We start from the raw sequence: 25970 nt of genomic DNA on the forward strand, positions 1-25970 counted from the left end.
CCATGGAACTTCTAGGACGTAGATGGAAAATGTTGGACCTTTTTTTAAAAAAAAATGCTTTACGTTACACCGACACAGGTATGTCTTATGTCTAAGAGTGGAAAGGAAGCGACCGCTTAATTAAAGTACAGTCCCAGCATTTGCCTAGCGTGGGTGCATCATTATATAGAAACATATACAACCATGGCTATGAAATGACTAGACATTCTCTACCGCTTTACAGAAATTTCCGATCCCACTGCTCTTCGCCACATCTTCCTCATGATCATAGCCTACAACCTATCTTGAACTACTGCTCTTTGATTTGGACATAGCCTCCCCCTCCAATATTAACTGGTTAGACAGAGCAGTATCCTTCTTTGCTGCAGTTTATTTTAAGGAATAGAAACCCCAAGCTCAGAAAGCTCTTTACGCAGCAGGTATTAAGGGCAATAAATGTGTCACCGCTGCACATCAGGTAGCTGACCTGAGTTTCCTCTACGGAATCTTAAATGGGCATTACCGCTCGGAATATCTTGTCTCACTTTTCGCTCTCGCATTCCTTCCCGCTCCACCAGAGTCAAAGATCTTCATATTCCTTACACTCAGCACTCAATACTTCAACGTTCGTTTCTAGTCCGCCTCCCAACTCTCTTTAACACTATGAATAGAAGACAAGAGTTTGATATACTGTAGCATCAAGTAGAAGTATATTCCAGAGGGGTATAAGTAATCTCTTATGGATAAATTGATGTGAAGTGGTTATACCGCCATCTTGACCCAGGACGACTTCAATCAATCAATCAATCAATCAATCAATCAATCAATCAATCAATCAATCAATCAATCAATCAATACTGATCTGCATTTAGGACAGTCGCCCAGGTGGCAGATTCCCTATCTGCTGTCTCCCTAGCCTTTTGTTAAATGATGTCAAAGAAACTGGAAATTTATCGAACATCTCTTTTGGTAAGTTATTCCAATCCCTAACTCCCCTTCCTATAAATGAATATTTGCCCCAATTTGCCATCTTGAATTCCAACTTTATCTTCATATTATGATCTTTCCTACTTTTAAAGACACCACTCAAACGTATTCGTCTACTACAATGTCATTCCATGCCATCTCTCCGCTGACAGCTCGGAACATACCACTTAGTCGAGCAGCTTGTCTTCTTTCCCCCAGTTCTTCCCAGCCCAAACTTTGCAACATTTTTGTAACGCTACTCTTTTGTCGGAAATCACCCAGAACAAATCAAGCTGCTTTTCTTTGGATTTTTTCCACTTCTTGAATCAAGTAATCCTGGTGAGGGTCCCATACACTGGAACCATACTCTAGTTGGGGTCTTACCAGAGACTTATATGCCCTCTCCTTTACATCCTTACTACAACCCCTAAACACCCTCATAACCATGTGCAGAGATCTGTACCCTTTATTTACAATCCCATTTATGTGATTACCCCAATGAAGATCTTTCCTTATATTAACACCTAGATACTTACAATAATCCCCAAAAAGGAACTTCAATATGTTGACAGTACAGGTAAAATGCGCTTTATCTTGCACTTTGTGAATGAATGAATGAATGAATGAATGAATGAATGAATGAATGAATGAATGAATGAATGAATGAATGGGTGTACTGGTATCTCTGTGAAACAAATACAGTCCCAATGTTTAACATTTTATATTAGTTAGGTTGATGTTTTTCAACATAAACTTGTAATGTGCAGTTTCATGTTTTATTGTGTAGTACAATGCAGTGAAGTGCAGGTTGAAGTAGCGAATATTTTCGCAAAAGTCAGGAGCACTACACGCAAGTGCTTGGGCTGTGTTTTTGTGGAGTCTCGAGCCCTCTAAGACAGAATTATTACTGTACCACTTATTTACTGTATGTTAACTTGTTCCTCAGGTGAACCTTGATATCCTCATCTTTCTTTCTTAGCACACAAGGCTTCTAGAATTTAAGTGTCAACTGAATGCACCCTTTCTTCCGTCGACTTCAGCGAGACTCCTACAGTGTCTCTTTCCGAACCTCGCTTGTCTAGCTCTTCTTTCTTTTCCCGATTTTGGAAAGCCTTCCCTCGGCACTCGTGGCCTTTCGTTACGAGTTATGCTCATTCCTCGATAATTATAGCGTTCTGCTTTTCGTTTTATAGGGGACCAAGCCCGAAGCTAGAAACTAAATTTTCGATTTGTTAATGCCTTATTTTGTTATTCCATGAAACGCATCACAAATGCTTTAAAATGAGCTTGTTATAATGCACAATGTTACAATCCCTTTGATTCTTTGTAGTGTGTTAGCTTTGCAGGTTGTAACTCTTGAAATCCGTATCTCAGAGTTTCTGAACATACCTCGCATGAAATGTAAAGTTTCATTCTTCCTGTTGGCTGCAATGTCCATCATTCGCAGAACCCAAATTTAAGTTTAAACCTGACCAGGACGAGGTTTTCGATTTACAAATGGTATATCAATTTTTGTATGCCTTAACTTTAAGCTCATTTTTTCCCGTTTATGATCTTCAGAAGCCACGAACCTACTACGCTGGCGTAGCCGGGGGAGAGGTGATACTCCCACGTGGCACGTCCCAGGTGGCGGATAGAGGGGTCCTAACCGGCTTGCCGGCGGACTTGAGGGAAATAAAATACCTCTCGCGGACCAAACACACAACCCCCTGTGAGTGGGGGACGCCGACGAAGAATGCACTCACGGTATCCCCTGCCTGTCGTAAGAGGCGACTAAAAGGGGCGACCAAGGGATGATTGTCTTGGAACCATGAAACTACTTTTGATTTGTACCATGACGCGCGGAACACCATGGGTCGATTTTACTTGCGAGTAGTACCATTCTGTTTGGTAGCCTACTGAATAGTTTTGTGATTCGTAGCACTCAAGCGGGGTTCGGTGTGGTTTTCCAGTACCCGTGAGTCGTACCCATGTGAGCAACACCACGGGTCTGGGCGTTGCCTGTGAGTTGTACCACTATATGAGCGACACCGTGGGTCTGCGTTGCCAGTGATTAGTAGCCACTATGTGAGGAACACCACGGGAATGCCGGCGCCCGTGATTAGTACACCTAGATGAGAAACCTCATCGGTTTGCGTTGGCTATGAGTGGCGCCATTGTGTGAGAAACACCATAGATCTGCGTTACCTTTACGACGTACAATACTTGTGAGTAGTACCTTAATGTTTGGAACACCGTGAGTTTACGCTACCTTTGATTAGTACCGCAGCTTAAGAAATATCATGATTCTACTTTACTCGCGACATGTACCATACTGAGGGGCCTTAGACCTGGTTTTTGGACCCCTTTAGACATCAAGCATAATCGATTCAGGACTCTGCTTTATAAGTGGTCCCTTGGTCAGTAATACTATTATTTATGACCGTTTTTGAGTCGGATCCACTGTTTTTGTTTGTTTGTTTGTTTGTCTCTTGTTTTTTGGGGGGTTCATGTCCATCCATTCATTTTTCATGACATTTTTATTTATTTTGGTCAGTGGATTTTTCAACTTTTTGTTGTCATTTCATTTCGTACCATTAGGGGCCGATGACCTCGATGTTAGGCCCTTTAAACAACAAGCATCATCATCATCGATCTCCAGAAGTTTGGTAGGCGCGTCTCAGAAAGTTGGCCTACTAGAGGTCTCTCTGTCAAATATTCAGCCCGGAGGCTGGTTGGATCCACCAAAAGCACTACTGGGCCAGAAAGTCAAAGTCCTATTGTAACACGACCGGCTTTATGAAAAGCATATTTCATAACATCCAGATGCGCTAGTCGTGCTCCCAATGTCACTGCCATTACTCTAGCACCACCCATACTTCAGCACGGTAGCTTCCATACTGTCATAAATGAGACTGACACTTTGATGGAAGCTACATTTTGCTCTGGCCTGTACCAAGAGACAGATGAAAAAGTACTGTATGCATAAAGAAATAGCTACAGGTGGGTACTAGATGTATCACCTTCAAATTTTCAATATAAATATAAGATTGTCATGACGTAATTATATATCTATGTACAGCATCCATATATCCCATTCTTCTTGTAAAGTATCAACGTCTTAATTTCGCCATCATATTTTGGTTGTTAATGGGAGAACGTTCCGAAAATTAACAAGAAGCTAATGTTTACAAAAACAAAATGCTACTATCACTACATTTAACATGTAGACCATGAGTCAAACAAACAACAGAAAGGTAATAATTAATCTGATTTCAGTGGTTTACGATCCGAGCGTACCAGAAATTGAGCAGTTAAATACTGGAGACATGCGTGTGAGGGTCATCAGTCCATAGACTGGTTTGACGCAGCTCTCCATGCCACCCTATCATGTGCTAACCTTTTCATTTCTACGTAGCTACTACACCTGCTGTAATCTGCCTGTCATATTCATTACCTAAGTCTATTCCTACCGTTCTTACCGCCTACACTTTGGTCAAAAACCAACTGACATAGGAGAGGCACAAAAAACTAAGCTAAGCCACTACGCCACGCAACCCAAGGAAAAAACTCGCTCCAATGAAGTTATATGAAAATGCATACACAGACTACTATGTTCAGCTGCACTAATCTAAACAACGCCCAGCTACATTTTACAGTTCGCCAGGGAGGCGAATGTGCACACTCAATTGATTTCCCGGCATTTAGCAAACAGTCCTGCCATGCTTGGACATTTTGTGAATTACTTCAATACAATAGCTGTGATATTGCTTGATTGTTCCTGTGTTCATGGAAGACAGAGGAAAGGAAGAAAGACTGATTGAAGAGATACAAAAATATCCTTGTGTGTATGATACGTCAAATTATTATAGACATAACCATGAAAAACAAATGTTGGCAAGAAATAAGTGAAACTCTGAAAATTGATTGTACGCATCATTTATTGCTTTTACATAAATGTTACCATATATTCTACAATTTGAGTACTTCATATTTATTTTTAATATCGTCCTCATTAATAGAGAGAAGCTGATGAAACTGTTCCTGACTTAGACAAAAGTAACTTTTACATTCTTCGTCATTTCCACACAATGCATAATTCAAATGACGGACTTCACCACGTATTCTTCTCCCAATATCACGTATCCAGAATCGTCTTTCTCTTTCTTCATCTTCCACGACAGCAGCCAATAAAACAACCTCCTCTTCAGTAAATCCAGCTTCCTAGTATAGTTTAGCTTAGCTTTTTAATCGTTTCATAGCATAACATAGCTTGGCAGTGTTGCCAACTTATATTTTCAAGATCCGCTAAATACTACTAAAAATCCGCTAAAATTCCGCCAAGAAATCCGATCTCAAATAATGAGCAGTAAAATGAGCAATAATAATAATAATAATAATAATAATAATAATAATAATAATAATAATAATAATAATAATAATAATAATAAGCAATATCTGCACTCACCGGATCTGCGAGTTTCACCGGGATTAACCCCCTGCCTGCGAGCCGGCGAGCTAAAACTTGCAGGCGTTTTACTGCCGGGTGCAAACTAGGTGAATCCCCTACCTCAAGGATCACACACAAAACAGGCCAGTTCATTAAACGGTCTTCAACGCTACTCTCTCACAGTTTCAATATCAGTCGTCATTCGTCAACTAAGAGGTAAGTACCCTTTCCCCGCGCATTACAAATGTATGATACCATAATCTCATTACATCAAATCCAAATAACATGTTTTCCTCATGTGACTGCTAGCTTCTGACAATAAATACAGAATCGTTCGGAGACAGACTGGAGTACAAATGTTAAAAAAACGTAAAATGGATAAAACACTAAATTCCGCCAAAAATCCGCTGTCCGCTAAATGCTATATTTCTCTGCCGACAGTCTTCTAATTCCACCAAATTTAGCGGAAAATCCGCTAAGTTGGCAACACTGCAACCACCTTCATAATGTTCTATCATAATTTCGGAATTATTATCCCCCTTCCAAATTGGTCGATCCTAGCTACGATACTGCTATACCCCCACCCCATTATGAAACAGCGCCGTAGGGCCTTGCCCTACCAAGCGACTGCTGCTCACCCCGAAAGCCTGCAGATTGCGAAGTGTCGTGTGGATCGGCAGGACGAATCCTCTCAGCCGTTATGTTTGGTTTTCTATACAAGGGCCGCTATTTCACCGTCAGATAGCTCCTCAATTGTTACCACGTAGGCTGGGTGGACCTCGAACCACCCCTCAGATCCAGGTAAAAATCCCTGACCTGGCCTCTGGATAAGAGGGAGGCACGTTACCCGTACACTACGGGGCCGGCAATGACTTGAAATACCATTGTGAATGTTGAAATCCTCTCAATGTTATATAATATCTTCTTTTACTCGGCGCGTTAATGCAATAAAGCCTTTTGTTACACGGGAGCGGGGTTGGGGGGAATTGTGAAGCTTACTAAGAGGCGGCGGCGCCAGCTTGAAAATTTTCGGAACCACTATTGCAGTCGAATGTTTTCTTTGAATAGAGTAGACCTGCCAAGCATGCGCACAGCATCATTGCTGCGTCCTCTTCCCGTCCCTACCCCTTGTAGCATGGTATTGCTTATAGTGTTCTAAATACTCAGCCCAAAGGTTGATTGAATCCCCAATAGCTACATCATCAGTTGTCATAGATTAGCCTAGACTTCATAAAGGGGCATACAAATGACATGAGGAAGCTTCATGTTGCTTTCCTCACTGAGCCAGAATGTGCTAGCTAATATATACGAGTCTGCCAACCTCACTGAAATGCACACACTGACTGACTCAATTGAGCTACAGTTTCACACCATTTGCAACAGGGACTGGCTTCATAAGGAATTCACACGTGGCAACTTTTAAAAAATCAGACTTTTTTGCGGCATATCCTGACATGTTATGACAAATCATTGATGATGTAACTTTGAAGAGCATATAACACATTATACTGCTCAATTACGTAATTTCTCTTATTAATTCATTTATAAATAGTCACACATCACTCTTCATTGCAACTGCCGTAGGCCTCTTCAGAAATTTATGAACTACGTAGATTTACGCTTAAAGCACTGGCCTTGATGAACTGGTTTTAATGTTGCTGGGTGTGTGTTCTTCATCATCATATCATCCTCATCACGACGCGCAGGTCACCTTCGGGAGTCAAATCGAATCCCGGCACTAAAAGCGATACGCCATTTCATTTCAATGTTTAATTTTTTTAAGAATTGTTTTTGGGGAAGCTTCGATCTGAATTGAATTTTTGTCCTTGTAAATATGCTAAAAAATAGTTCCACAGTCGGCATTGTCATGTGGAAATGATAAAATAAAAAGTATTATGTTAGAACACCACCAGCTGATTGCATCTGTCTTACCTAAGCCCACTGAACATCAATTCTCTCCAGCTACTTAAAGAATGAGGAAAAACCTGGGATTTTCAAAAAATACAGGAATACTAAATCTGTTCTCAAAATAGGGAGATAAGTCTACGATCAGGAGAGAGGAAGGTAAAAATATAGGGAGTCTCCCGCTGAAATTGGGGGAGTTGGCACGTCTGAGAATCTTATTACTAGCATTGTTCATACCTTGTCACCATCATGTTGTCAAAGATGAGACAGAAACAAGTCAATGAAAGTAACAAATTTGTTCTAGCCTATACCATAAGACTGTATGTCTCATCAGAATTGGATCTGGACTGCCTTCTGTGATTAAAGTCATAAAATATTTTACAGAGTGAAAAATGGAACAGAACTTCCTGCAATTCTTAACTCACCACCTATAAACAAAGCAATATTTCTGCAGGATGATAGAAGAGAATGGTAGAAATACTAAAAGGGATGGGACAAGGAAAATAAAGCTGAAATTTATAATTAATAAATACTTTAATAATTTATATAATCTTTCAAATACAAATTGAAAGACATGTCTCACACTACGATGAAACGGGTAGGAAATGATGTATAATACACAGCGATACACATTCTTCACATCGACAAGTAACAGACACACATACATGCATACACACATACCAACAAACAAACAAACAACGCCTGAGTTCAACATGGTATTCACAAGTTGGTTTTGGCATATCGAGCCAGACATATATAACAAGACATAATGATATTGTAATCAGAGATCCTGTATTGTCATAGTATCATGCTTTGGCATACACCACAGCTACGGTTGTGGTTTCCCTATGGTCTTGTATAACACTATGCCAATTTCAGCAGATCAGTTGCCTCTGTTTACACCAATGCAACTAACATTTATAACACAAAAGACTTTCCTCAGCACTACAAATAACTCACAAAATTTATCATAAAACATTGCAGGTTCACTGTAGTGAAAAAAAGAAATCTTTCCGTTTCTGAATAAGATGAAAATGATTCTTAAAAACCGAAGGAGAAATGTGTAGGTAGTAGAAACCTTATTTTCAGTACATTTCTCTTTTCAATATTGAGGAATATATTGAACTGAACTAAATGTAAAACATACCAGTGTAATGTCACACCATGGTAACTAAACATTTAACACATGAAGGAATGTTACTTGATTACATCTATGATGCTACAGCCTAAACATACAAAAATACATTCATGATAATTCACTATGGATGTTACAATATATGAATCAAGAATCACTAATAACTTATTCAGAAAGCACTTACAAATGTTAAAACAGGCTTCATCAATGAAGTTTATAATAAGAAAATTAAAAATTGCCAAAGGTAAGTTATATTGGAAGCCCTTGTGGTTCCAGTACTAGGAACTTTATGCTCTTATGTGTCCAATAAAATAGCATAGATCCAAATAAGAGCAACATACAAAAAATTTTAGAACCATGTCAAATATAAAACTAAAGATATTGAGTATTTGGTTCCACATCTATTATGACCAGTCAAACATATATCTGACATTGTGAGTACTGCTTTGGTCCAAGCCTGTGTGTCAGTGAATTAATCAGCCAGCCAGAGCCTCTGTCTGTTCTAGAAGAACTCAGTCAAAGTGACAGCCATGCTCTGTGCCTCATCATTCTATAAAATAAATAAAATAAAAAATAAAGAATTCCACCAAAAGTAGAGAAAATACTAAGATGCTTAAAAATCACAGTTTCTAGAGGGTAAAAGGGGAACAAAATTTGGTGCTCCTGAAATTATTAACATATTTTAAAACTCTTTCAGCCATGGAAAAACAGAAATTTGTCAACAGTTGGCTTTGAGCCTAAATTTCACCTGACTCACTCACATTAAGAAATATTGATGTTTCCAAATAAACATGAAGAATTGTGCCAACTATAACATTGTATTGCACCAGCTTCCATAATTTCTGAATTGTGGTGGCTTCACAAAATATGCCTTTTTATATCTTCATCATTCACAAATCTTTTATGATATTCTCTCAGCCGTGTCTGATTTTATAAAATTAATTCTACAGGAGTAACTTCATACAAAACAGAAAATTACCAACAGCTTGTCATTAATACACTGTAGTAGTATAGGAGGAAAAACTCCCTGAATTCTCTCAGAAATATTTAACTTAACTCATTTTGACAGGTTATATATTAGAGCATTGAATTATGAAGATTTTAGTGACGTCCACTTATTCTCCTCATCGCAGTTGCTGACACGCTGCTTGGGCCCAGACAGTACACAATCTATTTTGAATGTACATCAAGTTACTTTGGTCTGTACATCATTTTAGAACCGTAAAGTTTGTACCTTGATCACAAAGTGAAGATTTGATCAATAAGCATGGAATGAAAGATACTGTGAATTAATGCTTACCTCTGAATCCAAACATTATCAACTTACAGTACCCACGAACCTTTTCAGTCATATCAAAGTCACAGGGTAAATCTTTACGGTCCTTATGGTACAAAATAAATTAGAAATAACGTACAAATACTTCACATAAATGCTTGAGGCTGAATAAACTCTGAATACTTGTAGGTACTCCCTGAATTAGAACATATACTTTGCTTATGTAAATAAGGATAACAGATGTGTGCACAGTTCAAACTGCTGACCAATGTATAGGTGCATTCTTAACATTTAAACACATACACATTCTCTACATCCTCTGTAAATAAGATACAAGAAAAACAAAGGGGAAACACTAGCAAATTTCCAGATAAGTGTTCTGCAGTATGCAACAGTTTGCATAGACCTATTCAATAATACCAAACATTTAAATTATCTTGATATTACATCTGTAGTAATTTGGAACTTATTTGTTAAATATTGAACAGAAGAGTAATTTTAAAAATTGAAGAAGCTGTGAATGCATTCAAAGAAAATCATGATTTGTTATGTAAAATAATTCCACTAGTGCACTGAAATGTGATGTTCACTGTTTCCACTATTTGATATACTGAAGAAAAATGATTTAATAAAATTGTCAAAGAAAACTCGATACCAGAGTAGGAAACAAATTGCATGAGCAGCTAGAAAATAATACTGTCTGTTTAAATTATAGAATCTGTCAATGGAATTTTCTGTCCTCTGCTGCCAATAATGTTCTTGAGTATTCAGTTTAATGGAAGATTGATAACAGCAACATTTACTTTTACTGGTATGTAAATAGTATATATTAGAATTACTGTGTCCACTGGTAAACCTTGTAGAAGATTTCACAAAGGGCAAAGTAAAGGAATCCTGGCTGCAGTGTGTATTATGGAACTTGGTGGTCAGTGGGTGTAAGGATATTCCTTGAGATAATCCTTCAGAGGGGCAGGCAGGGGTAGCAGAGCAACTCCTTGTAAGCCAGTTGTGGTCTTCAACATCTGCTTGTTGATTGCCAACCTCGCTAAATGTTGAAGGCTGGGACGCTGATGTTTCTTGTAAAGGGGGCTTGTGAGCAATATGTGAGAATATAACTGTCCACGAGCATCTACCCACACTTGTTCCTTGTCGCGAGATGTCTTCCGATTGCACTTGTTCGCACTGCTGCGACTGTCTTTGGTTAATGCAATATAATACTCTACTAGCTTCACTACACACTCGAAGAGTGGCATCATTGGTGCCAAGCGAGGTTCTGCATCCAGTCGAAACTGCCCCATCACATAATGGAGACGAATACTGGTTGGACCACGCTCTGTCTGCACGCTCAGAGAAAACAGAAAGCGAGGATCTGACGAATCCCGCACCAGAAACGTGCCTGGAGGTGTTGACTGCAAGGCTTCCTGAGACTCCTGCCAGGACAGGCCTTCGTAGTACCAGCCTGAGGCTCTGAGGGCATTCAGAGTCGCTGCTAGGCGTACCAGATCCGTCTCTGATTGAGGTACTTGAGGAATGACAGTTTCCCGAGAAGGCTGAGGAGGCGCAGGCTGCACGGTGTTCATCATCCATGGTGCAATTTGCATCATGGGTTGTACCGACGCTGTCCATTGGAAAGGCATCAGATTGGGTACCCGAGGAGCGGAAGCATTGGTTGTCGGCGATGGAAGGACAAAAGAGAGCGGAGTTGATGGTGAAGGCTGGGGAACACCCGCTGACGTGGACTGCTGATCCGGAGCTTTCCCTTGTTGATCCACAAAGAACGTGGTGTCCACGATGCCTCCCCCAGCCATGCCGGCCAGCACCCGAGGATGAGACACGGTCGAGACTGCCACCGTGCAGGTGGTGGGCACACTTGTAGGGGGCAATTGTAGGGTCGCAGACAGCAGCACAGGGCGGCTGGCGCAGCATGACGACGAAGGATTGTTGAACGTGGCAACGCCGTGATCGAACACGTGAAGGCAGTTGGGGCAGGTCGTCAACATGGCGCCATACCAGCGCCGCCTCCTCTCCAGTGGTTCGGTTCTGCAACAAACAACAACAAAAACCAACTTATTAGCAAACTGTTCACAAGACCTTATCTTAGATCTAATAATAAACAGTTATAACTAAAACAATATAAATAATGATAAATTATTTTTAATTTATTATTATTATTATTATTATTATTATTATTATTGTTGTTGTTGTTATATGCTGTCAGTATATATTATAGTTAAAATTTTAGCTCATTTCAACAGAAGGTTTCCTGTAAAATCCGATGTCTAGCCATTGTCATTTTAGGTACCAACGGCGGTGTGCGTAGCTGCAATAGGCCACAATCCACCCTTGATAAATATTGTCCACTGTTCCAAATCCTACAGCATTAAGCACGTTCTCAATCCTTCCATGTCAAACACTTATATTTAAACAGTCTCGGTACAACAGCGAATTGAATCTGGGACGGCAGTCTGTTACTGTGATCATTGCAATGCGGAACTTGTAAAAAGTTTAATAAAAATCGCCCGTACTCGTTTTGAAAACAGGCTGAAACGACGAGTTGCAAATGATAACCAAAGTATCATGACAGAATTATATCCTCGTTTCAACAATAATTCAACCACTATCCTTTTAGTTGAGAGCTCAAGATGATAATAATAATAATAATAATAATAATAATAATAATAATAATAATAATGAGGAGGAGGACGTGACTGCTGAATGACATCGTCATTAGTTTCTGACTAAGGCGGCCGTGGTTCGTATCCCAAGAAATGTGTGTGGGATTTTTAAATGAAATGTCACGCCCAAGTGATCCGGATTCCACGTAAAACTGGAGGTTCTATGGCTATGATCATATCAGAAGTCACGTAAAATTAAAAGAATTATTATTATTATTATTATTATTATTATTATTATTATTATTATTATTATTATTATTCCTACCACCTGCAGGTGGTATCGTTATTGTTTTAACACATTTCACCGTAGGTAGAGTTCCTGTAAAATCAACCCCCAGTTATATTATAGATATTTCAAGTCACCCAGATACATTTACTAGGTCATTTTAAAAATGCCCAGTTCAGTATAAAATACGGCACCTATTCCCAGAAACGGTAACATTTACAGCCCCGCGGTGAGAAGAGCATGCGCTGGAATATCTATCGACTGACGGGCTGTTTGGCAGTACATAACCTCACTAATGGAATGGCCTTCTTGTTTTCTATTCACAGCGGGCGGGAACTGTATTCGATCAGCAACTCCAAGCCAAATAAAGATATGACGCAACCAGCTATTGAGCTCTGGTAGAAGAATGATGACGTATCAGTGACATCACCAAATACCTCACGCAACACGGAATGTCTGCATGCATCTTCGTTTACGTATTAACCCATATGCTCACATTCATGACGTAATGCAAAGAAGGTCATTACATCCACAGTGTCAGACTACCTTTCAAACATAATTATCTTACATCCGCTACAGTGGAATAAACCTCCAAATAACATTATACACGGCCATATCAGTAGACTAACATTCATATTTTTTTAAATATCCATTTTTCGCCTTTACATACCTTAGAAGTTGTATGCATCCTTGCACGAAAAGACTTTTATAGGTCTTGCATTCAAAAATATATGAATTAGAAGTGATTTACCCCCATTGGACGTGGGCGGTAGACTAAATGCACGGTATCCCTTGCCTGACGTAAGAGGGAGCTGAAAGGAGACCCCAGCTCCTCTCAACTTAGAAGCTTGGGTTGACGACTACGGGGCCCCTAACTGAGTCTGTCATTGCTCCCGCTTACTTTTGCGAGGCTGTTCACTTCCACCTTTCCTATCCGACCTCGCTCAGTCAATTCCTGTTCTCTTCTGGACACCAATGGTATTTGCTAGGCGTGAGGAGTATTGCGTTTTTACGCCTTCACGGCCCTTACCTTTCTTTTACCTCTTCCATTTTCCTCCCCTGATTACTATTAAAAGAGGATGGTTGCCCAGCTGTGCTTCCTCTGAAAACAATAATCACCACCACCCCCAAAGGTGATTTAGTAACATTCCGCTGTAACCAATCAATTAAATATATAGAATAGAAACCTGTGGTGGTTCCGTATTCAAAGTACTGACAGAAACAATCTGTAGATTTCTCGCCAAGTAGTCTTTGTAAAACTTTCTAAGCGCTTGGCAGTAGTACCAACATGCTACTCTTCTCAGTAGTCCTAAATTACGAGTTTAATTTTGGATGATGTAGTAGTGAAGAATATAAACAGATTCACGTTCCTGATATTTGTTGTGTGTGTGTGTGTGTGTGCTTGTTGCCAAGTTCCATAATTAACACAACAGAAAGCCTCTCTGCTTGTTTAACGTAATTCTCGGAAGTAGAAGATAAAACAACGGTCTGCCTAAACTAAACGGAAGGTTGCGAGGCCAAGCACTGCCGTGAGCTATATAGCCAAGCCGGCTTGCTCTTTCCATTCAATGTAGACCCTCCGCCCCACTTCCACCATCACCAAACTATTTTCGTTCAGGAATCCAATGAAAACAAGCACTGGATGAAACTTTACTCTGGACTTCGCGGGAGAAATCGTCAGAGATCATCTCGTTTCAAAGTTGATTTCTCGCGCAGAACAGAAACTGAAATTATCTCCCAAGTCAACAGACCTAATAAGCAAGAATACTGCTGGCAATTCAGCAGTGATTTAAGAATGTAGGCCATTGCCTATCCTGGAAATGCAAATTGTCACTCAGATCGCATTACGTACCGGTACCTTACGTAACAAATGGTCCTTTAATCATTTTCACAGATCTGAATAATACTCGTTATAAAGAGCAAAGTTAAGAAGTTTAATTCTCGGAGAAGGAAATACAATCGCGTCTTCACAGACGTCTACAACAGCGTAGTTCATCAAAATTACTCTCTGGACTTCAGTTCGCCAATAAAAGCCTTCATAATAGACCTCACTGAATTATATAGACAGCAAATTCTTCAACATTTCTCCAATTATGGATGTGGAATGAAAATTATTTCGTGTCAGAGCTATCCCATTAGTTTTTCTTTTTTTTTTTTTTTTTTTACAATTTTGCTTTACGTCGCACCGACACAGACATGTCTAATGGCGAAGGTACAGCCCTAACATTTGCCCCGTGTGAAAATAGGAAACCACGGAAAACAATCTTCAGGGCTGCCGACAGTAGTGATCGAACCCACTATCTCCCGGATGCAAGCTCACAGCTGCGCGGCCCTAACCGCACGGCCAACTAGCCCGGTCTCAATTACAGTAGCTCATCGCTGACTTCTGAAGCAAAAAATCACTTCTCCAAACGCCTGGTGTAAGTCTGAAGACGGCAGTATATTTTCATCTGCCATAGGATGCTGGAAAACACTTCTCTTGCTGGAAACATTTCCGGTTTCCGTAGGAGGATTCTGTTCAATGACACACTCCCTCACAACCTTGGAGCAACACTAGTTCCTCTAGTATGTCCGGATGTTTGTTCTGTCGTGTCGTGGACCTTGAGTACCGTGCGCGATAAATATCAAATACTGTCCGCTTTATCACTGTAGAAATTGTTGATGAGCCATCTGGCAAACATTCTACCACTATCACAAATCATAGCCGGAGCCTTCGTTAGTGGTTCGTTGCAAACAATGAGAAATCTAATAATTGCAAAAGCCGAATAAGACTACAAGAACTCGGGGAAGAAACTGTGGAAGGCTTCGAGCAAACTAAACAGCACAGCAAAAATGCTCACTTAATTGAAACAAAAAGGGCATTTTTCCCCGCAGAGGCTAAAGCTGAACCGAGAGAGAGTTGTATTCAATAGTTTTCATAGAAGAGTGCTTAGATGCACTCCAAAAAAGGAACGACAAAAGAACACAGGGCAAAAGGAGGAAAGAAAGCATTGATATCTTACAAGGACTACTACAATGTGTGATTTCCATCGCTCACCCCATTCTCAGAGACTTCAGAATTGTACCTCCTTTCAAACTTTGGTAGAACTGTTCCACTTTCAGGATCAATTATTACAGTTCATGCTCACTTTTTGTGTTAAGATTCCACGAAATAGTTTAAGATGCAGCCTTTTCTTATCGTGACAAATGAAAAATGTTGGCATTTTTATATATTTTTAAAAAGAACGCCGCAGCAATATCCGTTTAAATGATACGTTCTTATGGTCAGGTGCAGCGATGCTGATGCAAGCTTATAACACGTCATCCTTCCAAAATAAACCCGCGGGCTCCAACCCACCCATGTGCGCCACCCACAGCTAGGGAAGAAGCATGCCACGTTTTCTTTCACTCCAAGATCTCTGGCCTCGAGGTTTATGACTATCTGTCTTCTGTCGAACAAGTGTATACACATACAGATCATCTCTCGGTAAAAAAAATAAAAAGGTCGAACCTTACATGTCTCAAACTTTCAGGGACAGTTATTTCATTTCTCCAATTTTCTCATAATAGAATATGTATCATTTCTCTCTTGTTTAGAAGAGTTTCTGATTTTTTCGACCGGGCGAGTTGGCCGTGCGCGTAGAGGCGCGCGGCTGTGAGCTTGCATCCGGGAGATAGTAGGTTCGAATCCCACTATCGGCAGCCCTGAAGATGGTTTACCGTGGTTTCCCATTTTCACACCAGGCAAATGCTGGGGCTGTACCTTAATTAAGGCCACGGCCGCTTCCTTCCAACTCCTAGGCCTTTCCTATCCCATCGTCGCCATAAGACCTAGCTGTGTCGGTGCGACGTAAAGCCCCTAGCAAAAAAAAAAAAAAAAAAAGTATTTTTTCGATGTCCCAAAGCTTACATTTCAATTTAGAAATTTAGATAGAAACAAATGCAAGCTTGTATTTTACGAGACTGTTTATATTGTGATCATAACCACGGGACCTTCACGCGATTTTCATTTTAAAAAATCCCGAATACAGTGGCCAGGATTCGAACTACGGCCACTTCGGTGAGAAGCCAGTTACTACACCACTCGGCTACCACGCCCCTTATATAGATACGTTGCTAGAACTTTATTATTGCCATTTTAGCCCTCGCACTTAATAATTAAGTGTACTATGCATTTCGTGGACTTGGTAGACCGAAATGTAAATACTACCTTCTGGCTTGGTGAGGAATGGCACAAGAAACTACCTCATTTCACTAATGCATGACTCCCGTGACGCCTATGTAATCTTTCGACAGGTTATGGTGGAGCTGCTTTCGGAGTGAGGATTATACATTTACACGTACATGTTTGTCAGAGGCTAAATGATATTCTCTCTCCACACAACAAGATGGTCGACGCTAAGAAGGGTCTCTAGTACAGGATTTCTAATGCCATAAATTTAGGATTTCGTGAATTCATCTTAAAAGACGGTGAAATGAATAAAGAGGGAAAAAAAAAACCCTCGAACCTGTTTCTGGATGCAATATTTAGTATAATCATAATTTCTTGTACTGAATTCAATGTTTATGGTTATTATGAAGTACATTTTCCACACTATATTCATGTTAGCGGATTTCAAGATTTAGTGGTTTGTAATTTTATTAACTGTCAACTACATTATTAATGTATAGCCAGATTAACTGTCGTATTTGTGTATGTTAAATAAAAACACGAAACATACAATTTAAACCAACATTGGTTGGATTTTAAAAACTTGTATACACACACCTATCTATTACGTATGCTTCAATAGGGCTACAGCTCGTGTTTTCAAAACCGGAACACTGCACACGCAAACTGAAATATTGGCTTGAGAAGTACACCGCGCTTAACTAAAGTCTCTCTACAGTACCAGTCAACAGTACCTGCAAGCTCTGGAGTCCGGCTGCTACAGAACGGCGTGTTGGACAGAGCGAGACATCATTGTTGCTTATGCAAGCGTCTTCTTGGTATAACGTCATAGGCGGCTGTGGCTTGCTGGGATCTTTCACAACACAAGCAAGCGTTTCTGCGAAATCCCTTCTCTAGCTAGCCAACCCCGCCATGGATTTAAATATAAAACTGTTCCTTACCTTGGCCGACATCATGGAACAAACCTGCCTGCTTGTCTGTCTGTCTGTCATTTCAGGTCCAAACAAACCGGCTTACCGAACCGTTCCCGCCCGCACAAAACCGTTAAATCAGGTGGCTGGACCTCTCAGATCCGCATTCTTGAATTGTCTCGCATTCGCTCTCTAGACTACAATACAAGGAATCAACGAATGAGGTCTGAGTATACAGTACACGCCACACTCAATTAAGCATTACCCAACGGCACCAAAAATCGTTGTGTAGATCAGAACTCCAAATTATTCTTTCTCCCACCTTATCGTGCGCTATCGATATTTTCAATGTTCTTGAATTTATAATTTATTGAAAGAGTCATGATCGGTCGTGGTTCACTTCTCACTAGGAACAAAATCTTTGCGATTCGTGAAATGTCCATGCGGCAGAAACCCAGAAGAAAATTGCGTTTAAATTCGGAGTTACGAAAGCATCGAATTAAACATATAGACCAAGTTATTAATGTAAATACTAGAGATGAAGACTACCAAATCTTGGACTTGAAGCATCGTAAACAAATATAGCTATCGCTTAGAATTTTGTTTTAGTAAACAATTAATGAAATGAAATATTCTGAGAGGAAATACTTCCCCAATACCGATTTCTCTTACCATAACCTCCAGCAGGAAATTAAAAGAATGTTATTGGTTTTATGCCGCACTAACTACTTTTACGATTTTCGGAAACGCCAAGGTGCCTAATTTTTGTGTACCGACAGGAGGCTGACGTATTAGAACACCTTCAGATACCACTTCAGCAAATTAATCACCAGTAATAATTATTACTGATAAAACTTAAGACAGAATAACACAAGCGAAGGGAAAAATTAAAGCACCCTTAAAATGTACAAAAAATATTGGAAAGAATGGTGAAAAATAGATTTATGAAACAGGAAAAAAAAAAAAAGGTCTTTTAATATCCATATTTTACTTAATTAGCTAACCAATATCATCCTTGAATAATGGATTCATGGGAATTACAGAAATGAAATTGACAACCCAGGCTAATCCGTTATAAATATTAAAAGTTGAAATACTCCAAGTACTGAAAGTAAACTTAACAATTATTACATCAAAAATGTTATTCCAACCATATTTCTCTATATCTGGATTGCTAAGACTTTTAGCTGAGTAAAGTATTAATGTTTAACGTCCCACTAACTACTACGGTTTTCGGAGAAGCCGAAGTGCCGACATTTTGTCCCACAACGAGTTCTTTAAAATGCCAGTAAATCTACCGACATGAGGCTGGCGTATTAGAGCACCTTCAAATACCACAACCGGGCTGAATGGCTAAACGGTTGAAGCGGTGGCCTTCTGACCCCAACTTGGCAGGTTCGATCCTAGCTCAGTCCGGTGGTATTTGAAGATGCTCAAATACGTCACCTCGTGTCGGCAGATTTACTGGCACGTAAAATACCTCCTGCGGGGCAAAATTCACCGAAAACCGTTAAAAAAAATGGTTAGTGAGACATAAAAGCAATAACATCATTAATCAAATACCACCGGACTGAGCCGGGATCGAACCCACCAACTTACACTCAGAAGCTACTCGGCTCGGCTGCTCGACAAACAAATATCAAGAAAAATCTAATCCAAGAAATCTTTTGTTCTATGCAGTTCACGGCTTTTCTTTCCCAATGAAGTGAGTAACAAAGAAAATGAGACAGTAGAAAGAGACTTTTGAGCCCGACTCACTGTCGTTCAAAAAGCGTGCAAGTGGAATTTTTGTCGCACGTGCCGTGGCATGATACGAAACACAGGGCTCACACTCGCAACTGCTTCAGCACGTGGCTGAATAAGAACTTGATCAACTCCCGAATTAACACACATTAATTTACGTCCTCACGGGAAATGAGGCGCCTTACGTGATGTCACACCAACGAAACCTTTATTTAATAAAGAATGTGGATAATTTTTATACATACACATGAACTTGCAAGTACTGTACATAGAGTTCTAAGAAATAACGGAAGTAGAACAATCTTTTCCTTTCTCAGTATACGGTGTTCCTGGTATTCCGACGGTATCCGCGTTTCCGATAGCTCCTGCCATCTAGTTGAAACATTCAGAACTGTTTTCATACGCCCCGACGAATCTCGTGGCTACAACAGGAGTAACCTCGACGTACAAAAAAATACATGCCTCTAACCTAAAATAATAATCACTATGTGCCAAATTTATACATTCATTCAACTAAAATATCTTGCAATATGTGTCGAGGCATTCAGTCAGTCTGTGTGCTGTATGTTCAAGTCTGGTAGGCAGAGTTAATTGTTAAACATGAAAAGTGAGTTCCAGGAATACGTGCGAAGTGGGTGACCGGCACGCAATATTGATCCTTTGTTATCCTCCTACCTCAACCCTTCCTTACTTCATTCCTCCCTCCCAGACATCAAGAGCAGACGTACTGCAATGAAGTGAGGCATGCACTCAACTTTCACTACAGAACATCTGACGACAGCCTCTGTCCACAAGGAAATCAATACACGCACCAACACACATCAGAAAACCAATTCAATTAAAATATTTGTCACATAAAATTAATCTGATTGATGCAAACTCGTTTTTCGAAGAGGCGGAAAAATGAATGGGGCCAAGTTGCTAGTTGTAAGTAGGCCAAGACGATTATTATATTATTATCTAGGCACATATACCGTATATTATACAATAAAAGTTATTGTTCTAGTCTATATAAGACACAGTGGTACCTGTTCCGTTTTTTATTTTTACTTATATTGACCCGCTGAGTTCCTTTTGTACTTGTCCTGTGTTCTTATCCCACACTTTCGAATTCCCATTCAGGACCGAAGATCTGCCAAGATGGCCTCTCAATAAGTGTTGCAGCCCGCCCTCTTGATGAATCTGGGGAGAAAAAACCGAGGGTGAGAAGAAGTGGATGTAGAAGAAATGGAATTGAAGAGTAAAGGGTCTTTCTACCTGAAGATGTGGAATTGTCTTAAAATAAATAAAAAAAACAAAAAAAAAACACTTATCCCATTTCCTTTCATTGTGTTTATCCTAAGAAGTGTTCCTAGTCATGTTGAAATCTTGCTATGCAATGACTTGATTTATTACAACGATTTATGATTTATTATTTGTAATTAGAACGTAGACGTAAAATTGCGGCACAACATCCCTCTGTGGATCAAGCCTTACCTGTAACAATCATCAAGCATTACCTACAGTACGTTATTTCTCGTAGCGACTCTGTATCAGGCACTCCTCAAATACCTACAGAAGCCTCTGCACTACCGGACCAGAAAGCCGAATAATGTTATTGATTGGTACGTCCCACTAACTACTTTGACTGTTTTCGGAGACGCCGAGGTGCCGGAATTTTGCCCCACAGGAGTTCTTTTACGTACCAGTAAATCTACCGACACAAGGCCGACGTATTTGAGCACCTTCAAATACCACCGGAATGAGACAGGATCGAGCCTGCCAAGTTGGTCTCAGATGGCCAGCGCCAGAACTACTCAGCTCGGTATTATTTATTATTATTATTATTATTATTATGATTATTATTATTATTAGTAGTAGTAGTAGTAGTAGTAGTATTTAAGTTAATAAAAATGACAAACATTACAAATGCAGCAGAAATGAAAACAGGCCTTAAATAATATGATGCCAGCCTGCAGTATAGCAGTCGGTTCAAATTTATATGAAGCTTTCAACTCATAGCCGGCCCCGTTGTGTAGGGGTAGCGTGTCTGCCTCTTACCCGGAGGCCCCGGGTTCGATTCCCGGCCAGGTCAGGGATTTTTACCTGGACCTGAGGGTTGGTTCGAGGTCCACTCAGCCTACGTGATTAGAATTGAGGAGCTATCTGACGGTGAGATAGCGGCCTCGGTCTAGAAAGCCAAGAATATAATGACCGAGAGGATTCGTCGTGCTGACCACACCACACCACACCTCGTAATCTGCAGGTCTTCGGACTGAGCAACGGTCGATTGGTAGGCCAAGGCCCTTCAAGGACTGTAGTGCCATGGGGTTTGGTTTGGTTTTTCAACTCATAACCACATTACTCTGTCAAAAAAACGGCAAATATAATAAACAACATTATCATACCACTCTAACTCTCTGCTTAAAAGGACTTCCGCCTCACCTGGACCAAAATCCACAGGTATAACATAACTAGTACAAGTCCTTCTTTTTTCTGGAACTCGAGCTGTTTCGTGTTTATTTATCGTAATTCTCGCTTGCTCTCAATACCTCATTGTGTCTTACATGGATTTGATATGTTTTCCGATCATCCAACTGCCAATACGTCAATTGTGGTAACTGTATGTACAATATTTACTGGTGTGAGGGCTGCATGAACCAACCGACAGACTTCAACTACAATACCACTTCGTAACCTAGAATCGAACCTCTCAACTTTGACTTCCAGGTCGTTTCATGGAGCATTCATAATGCATGCGTCTACGAAGATGGATGGTACGGAACTCAAAGAAAGTTCGAAATTGGAAGGTTTATTTCTTTTCAAGAACAGATAGCAATGCGGTGATTTTAATAAACTAACGATTGCGAAAAAAAAAAAGCTTCTTGATAAATACTAAGTATCGGTCATGATGAGTATACGCCACCTTGCTATAGCCTGCCAAGCTTTTTCAATTATGACACTAGAAAGTGTATAATAATTTTTTTAAATGTGTTTTAAATGGGTTGCAATTGATCTCACGCGCGAGTTAATGAGGTTCTCATACATCACTCAAGTCACCTACCTACCGAGTCTGCCATGTGCCCTTTCTTCAGAGTATTTAACCCATTAAACTGTCACACACGCTTCCAAGATAAATATAATTTCAATCGACCCATGTTAATAAAAACGGAACGGGACGGTTTCTCGTAACAAGTGCTACTTCTGCGAAGAGGATCTGCTGCTGTATAATTGATAGCGTCGGTAGACAGAGAAAGAGAACCAGCATATGAATGGACTGAAAGCTGCTTCCACAGAACCGCCTCTTCCTCGATCCAACTGACCGACACAATCCCCAGAAACCTTACCTTCCTCCCTCACACAATTTCCACTTTCCTATTCTGAAAATGTATACCATCGTTTTTTTTTTCTTTTTTGCCGTAGAAGACCTTGTCAGCAACAGCAAGTGAGAGAGAAATATACCGCAATCACTTCCGAGAAAAGTCTTACTTGTTTCTTTTTCTCCGTAAATTTCGTAACAATATCCGCTGCAAGGGAATGTTAACTCGTTCTTACACAATTACTAGATAGTTACCAGTGTTACAGAAATATCAATAAATGTAAAGTAAACATGCTGTGTTCATTCATTCTTTCCATAAGATACGTAAAAATTAATGTTCGAAATAAACGTTATTCAGAAAGGTTGGCGCATTCCAGTATTAATCATCTGATCACAACGTTTAATTTATTATCTACCGCTACAAATAAAGAAAAAAACAATCAATGGACGTACAGTATTTTATCCTTTAATTGTACGCCATTTATAACATTGCATTATTATTATTATTATTATTACTATTATTATTATTATTATTATTAATTCTTTTTGATCGAGCAAACAAATGTTTATATTTTGGAATGAACTGATTAAAAAAATTCCGGTATCCCGGATATCCGGGACCTACAATTTCACTATTGCAAACGTGTGACTCTATCAGCTGTTGCGAACGCTTTTGACAAGCAATGCTGTATGTAATTTTATATTCAATGTAGAGCGAGATAAATTATAACATCCAGTTAAATTTATAACCTTTTGAATTAAAACGAGCAATATGGGCCACAAAAAAAAAAAAAAAAAAAATCTAGGGTCTTACATTTCGGGCACCTAGATGTATAAAATTCTCCAGTTCGTGAACTTCATAAATGATAAGATACATAATTCAACGTTCCTTCCAGTAAAGATGTTCAGGAACATCCCTATCAGAGCTGAGCTACGCCTTGCACCAAAGGCAGAGCATCCGTCGTTTGGTAATATCGCTACAATGTATGCTGAATGCGTTTCGTATGGCAAACGGCAGTAGCATCCGGACTAACGGAGTAGAACTTAACTTTCTCTCTTTTCTTTAATTACTTATTTCGTTAAAATACTCTCTGCTTGTAAAGGACGTGCGTGAACCTGCATCATATCCAGGCCATCACCTCTATTGTTCGAAAAACAATTAAACGTCACCTTCTCACGGTCCACGACAAACAGATAATGTGTCTACTACTTTTTTCTCAACGCTTATCAGACACGTGCTGAATTTGCAACCAGAAATCCTGGAACTGGTGTGCTGGAAAGTTTTTTACCACGAACCACTGCTTTCTGTTGAATTTCATGCCGTAATTCGTTTCTCGGAAACACATTGTACGTACGGCTATGAAATACACTCTGCGTGGCTATTTTAGTCTCCTTTCATCAAGTGTTTAGATAGAGACGAAATATTCGTACCACTGTTCCATATTCATAGTAACAGCGCGGCAGTTAATAACCTCAGAGCAAACACCGGCGCAGCGAAAGGCCTAATTGCTTAACAGCTGTGCTTGGCACTGGGCGCCTCGCAAGTTACCTCATGCTTTAAAACAATGCCACGGGCAAATATAGTGGACTTTTTAAATACTGCTCAGTTACCAAAAGTATGAGAAACTACTACTGTAGCTAAATATAATTATGACGTGCAAAGGTTAATGAAAAAGGCAATGTTTCAAAACCTTGACACATTTTTGTCAAGTTTTCTAAATACTTAACGAAAGTGATCAACGATGTTTCCGTAACAAATCATAAAATAACAGAAACCTTCGTACACCAGCAAAACAAAAAAAAGTTGTTTTTTTTCGTAACTATTCTGAAATAACCCCACTTGCGGAAACGGATGGCAATTACTATCACAAGTTTCGTGAATTCTGTAGAAGTTCATTAGGATGTTTCACCTCTTCAAAACACAGGACTCACACGCTCAAGAACATCGCCAATAACAAATTACAGCATAAAACCTTTACATTTTGAATAAAATACGATCTCAGTATCACACAATAATTGCTCTTGATTGGTGTGAACTGCATTGTGACGCCAAATAATTTCAAATAATTCATGGTTTCAATCACTAAAGCTTCATTCAATCCATCATTGAATATAGCGCAACATATTTTTAAAAAAACGTCGCCTATGATGACGATAAATTATTATGGAACAGATACTCACTATTTTTATATTGTATCTCAACACTTCGGGAAGACACAGTCTGCTGATCCTTCGCACATATAGGAAGCACTGTTTAAATCCAATGAGAAACAAGACACAAGCACTTGATCACAATGTTGACACAAGTCACACAACGCAAACGGGTAAAACGCTGAAGTGTCGCTTAAGGCGTACGTCACCAAAGACCCTTCCACACTGCCTCTGTGAAAGAGAGCTACTAACATACAAGCCGCTAGCGCACGGAGAGTATATTGTATTTTCTCTCTCTGCCGAGCAGTGCTGCTTCTCCCCTCTCTCCCTCATTCGGCCGCCCCTCCAACGGACTTCCTCTCCCCTCACCACACCTCGATGTCTTCTACCTCCCACTTTCTCTCTCTCTTTTCTACACCGGGTATGCTTCTCCTACTTCTTCTGCTACACCATAAAGATAAAACTCCCCATTCTTTCGCAGAGCACTAAGCTAAATAAAAACATCGTATCATGGCCTTGCGACGTCTGCGCGTGCGTGGAATTCGGTTGATACTACGGTAGGTTCGTCTTCTCAACAAGCATTAGGAAGACAGCTTCCGAGGTACACGGTAGCAGCGCAGAGGATTTCGTAGGAAACACTTGTCTGTCGTGGTGATGGCAAACAGCCAGAACAGATTCAGTCACAAGAAGACGAATATCATTCCTCTTTCCGGCGAACTACAATTATCTGGTAACAAGGAAATATTCACTCAAATTTCCTTGACGGCACAAGCCAACCGCTTCCAGAGAGATTGAATGCTATTTCATAGGGTCAATGAATAGGTCAAATCTCTACTAGTCAATTGAAATCAATATGTCCAGATCGCATGATGAGGAAAATCACCGGACTATGAAGAAGCGAATAGCTCAACGAAAAGTAACTTGACTTTTTTTCGTGGTATTTTAATTTTAGAATTGTATCTTGGCCTTGAATATGCTGTATTCGTATTAGTATTCCACCGAATACGTGATACATTCGGGAGATGATAGGTTCGAACTCCATTATCGGCAGTTGTGAAGATGGTTTTTCTGGGACTTCCCCATTTTCACACCAGGTTAATGCCAGGGCTGTGCATCGATTAAGGCT

At 39.9% G+C, this 25970-nt stretch overlaps 1 protein-coding gene across 2 annotated transcripts; it reads right to left on the minus strand.

Annotated features, from left to right (window-relative positions):
• Positions 1 to 7794: 7794 nt before the first annotated feature.
• Positions 7795 to 25127, minus strand: LOC136876177 (cytokine-inducible SH2-containing protein). Of its 2 annotated transcripts, none has more exons than XM_067149900.2 (2): positions 24875 to 25127; positions 7795 to 11730 (listed from the first exon to the last, which is right to left on the minus strand). In XM_067149900.2, exon 2 carries the CDS (start codon positions 11688 to 11690, stop codon positions 10617 to 10619), a length of 1074 nt encoding a protein of 357 aa, XP_067006001.1. In that variant the 5' UTR covers positions 11691 to 11730; positions 24875 to 25127; the 3' UTR covers positions 7795 to 10616. The 2 variants fall into 2 exon arrangements, with proteins under 2 accessions (XP_067006001.1, XP_067006002.1); XM_067149901.2 differs by lacking the exon at positions 24875 to 25127 and adding an exon at positions 17476 to 17554.
• Positions 25128 to 25970: the final 843 nt, after the last annotated feature.

This window comes from Anabrus simplex, chromosome 6 (assembly GCF_040414725.1).
Source record: "Anabrus simplex isolate iqAnaSimp1 chromosome 6, ASM4041472v1, whole genome shotgun sequence".
Classification (NCBI taxonomy): Eukaryota; Metazoa; Arthropoda; class Insecta; order Orthoptera; family Tettigoniidae; genus Anabrus; species Anabrus simplex.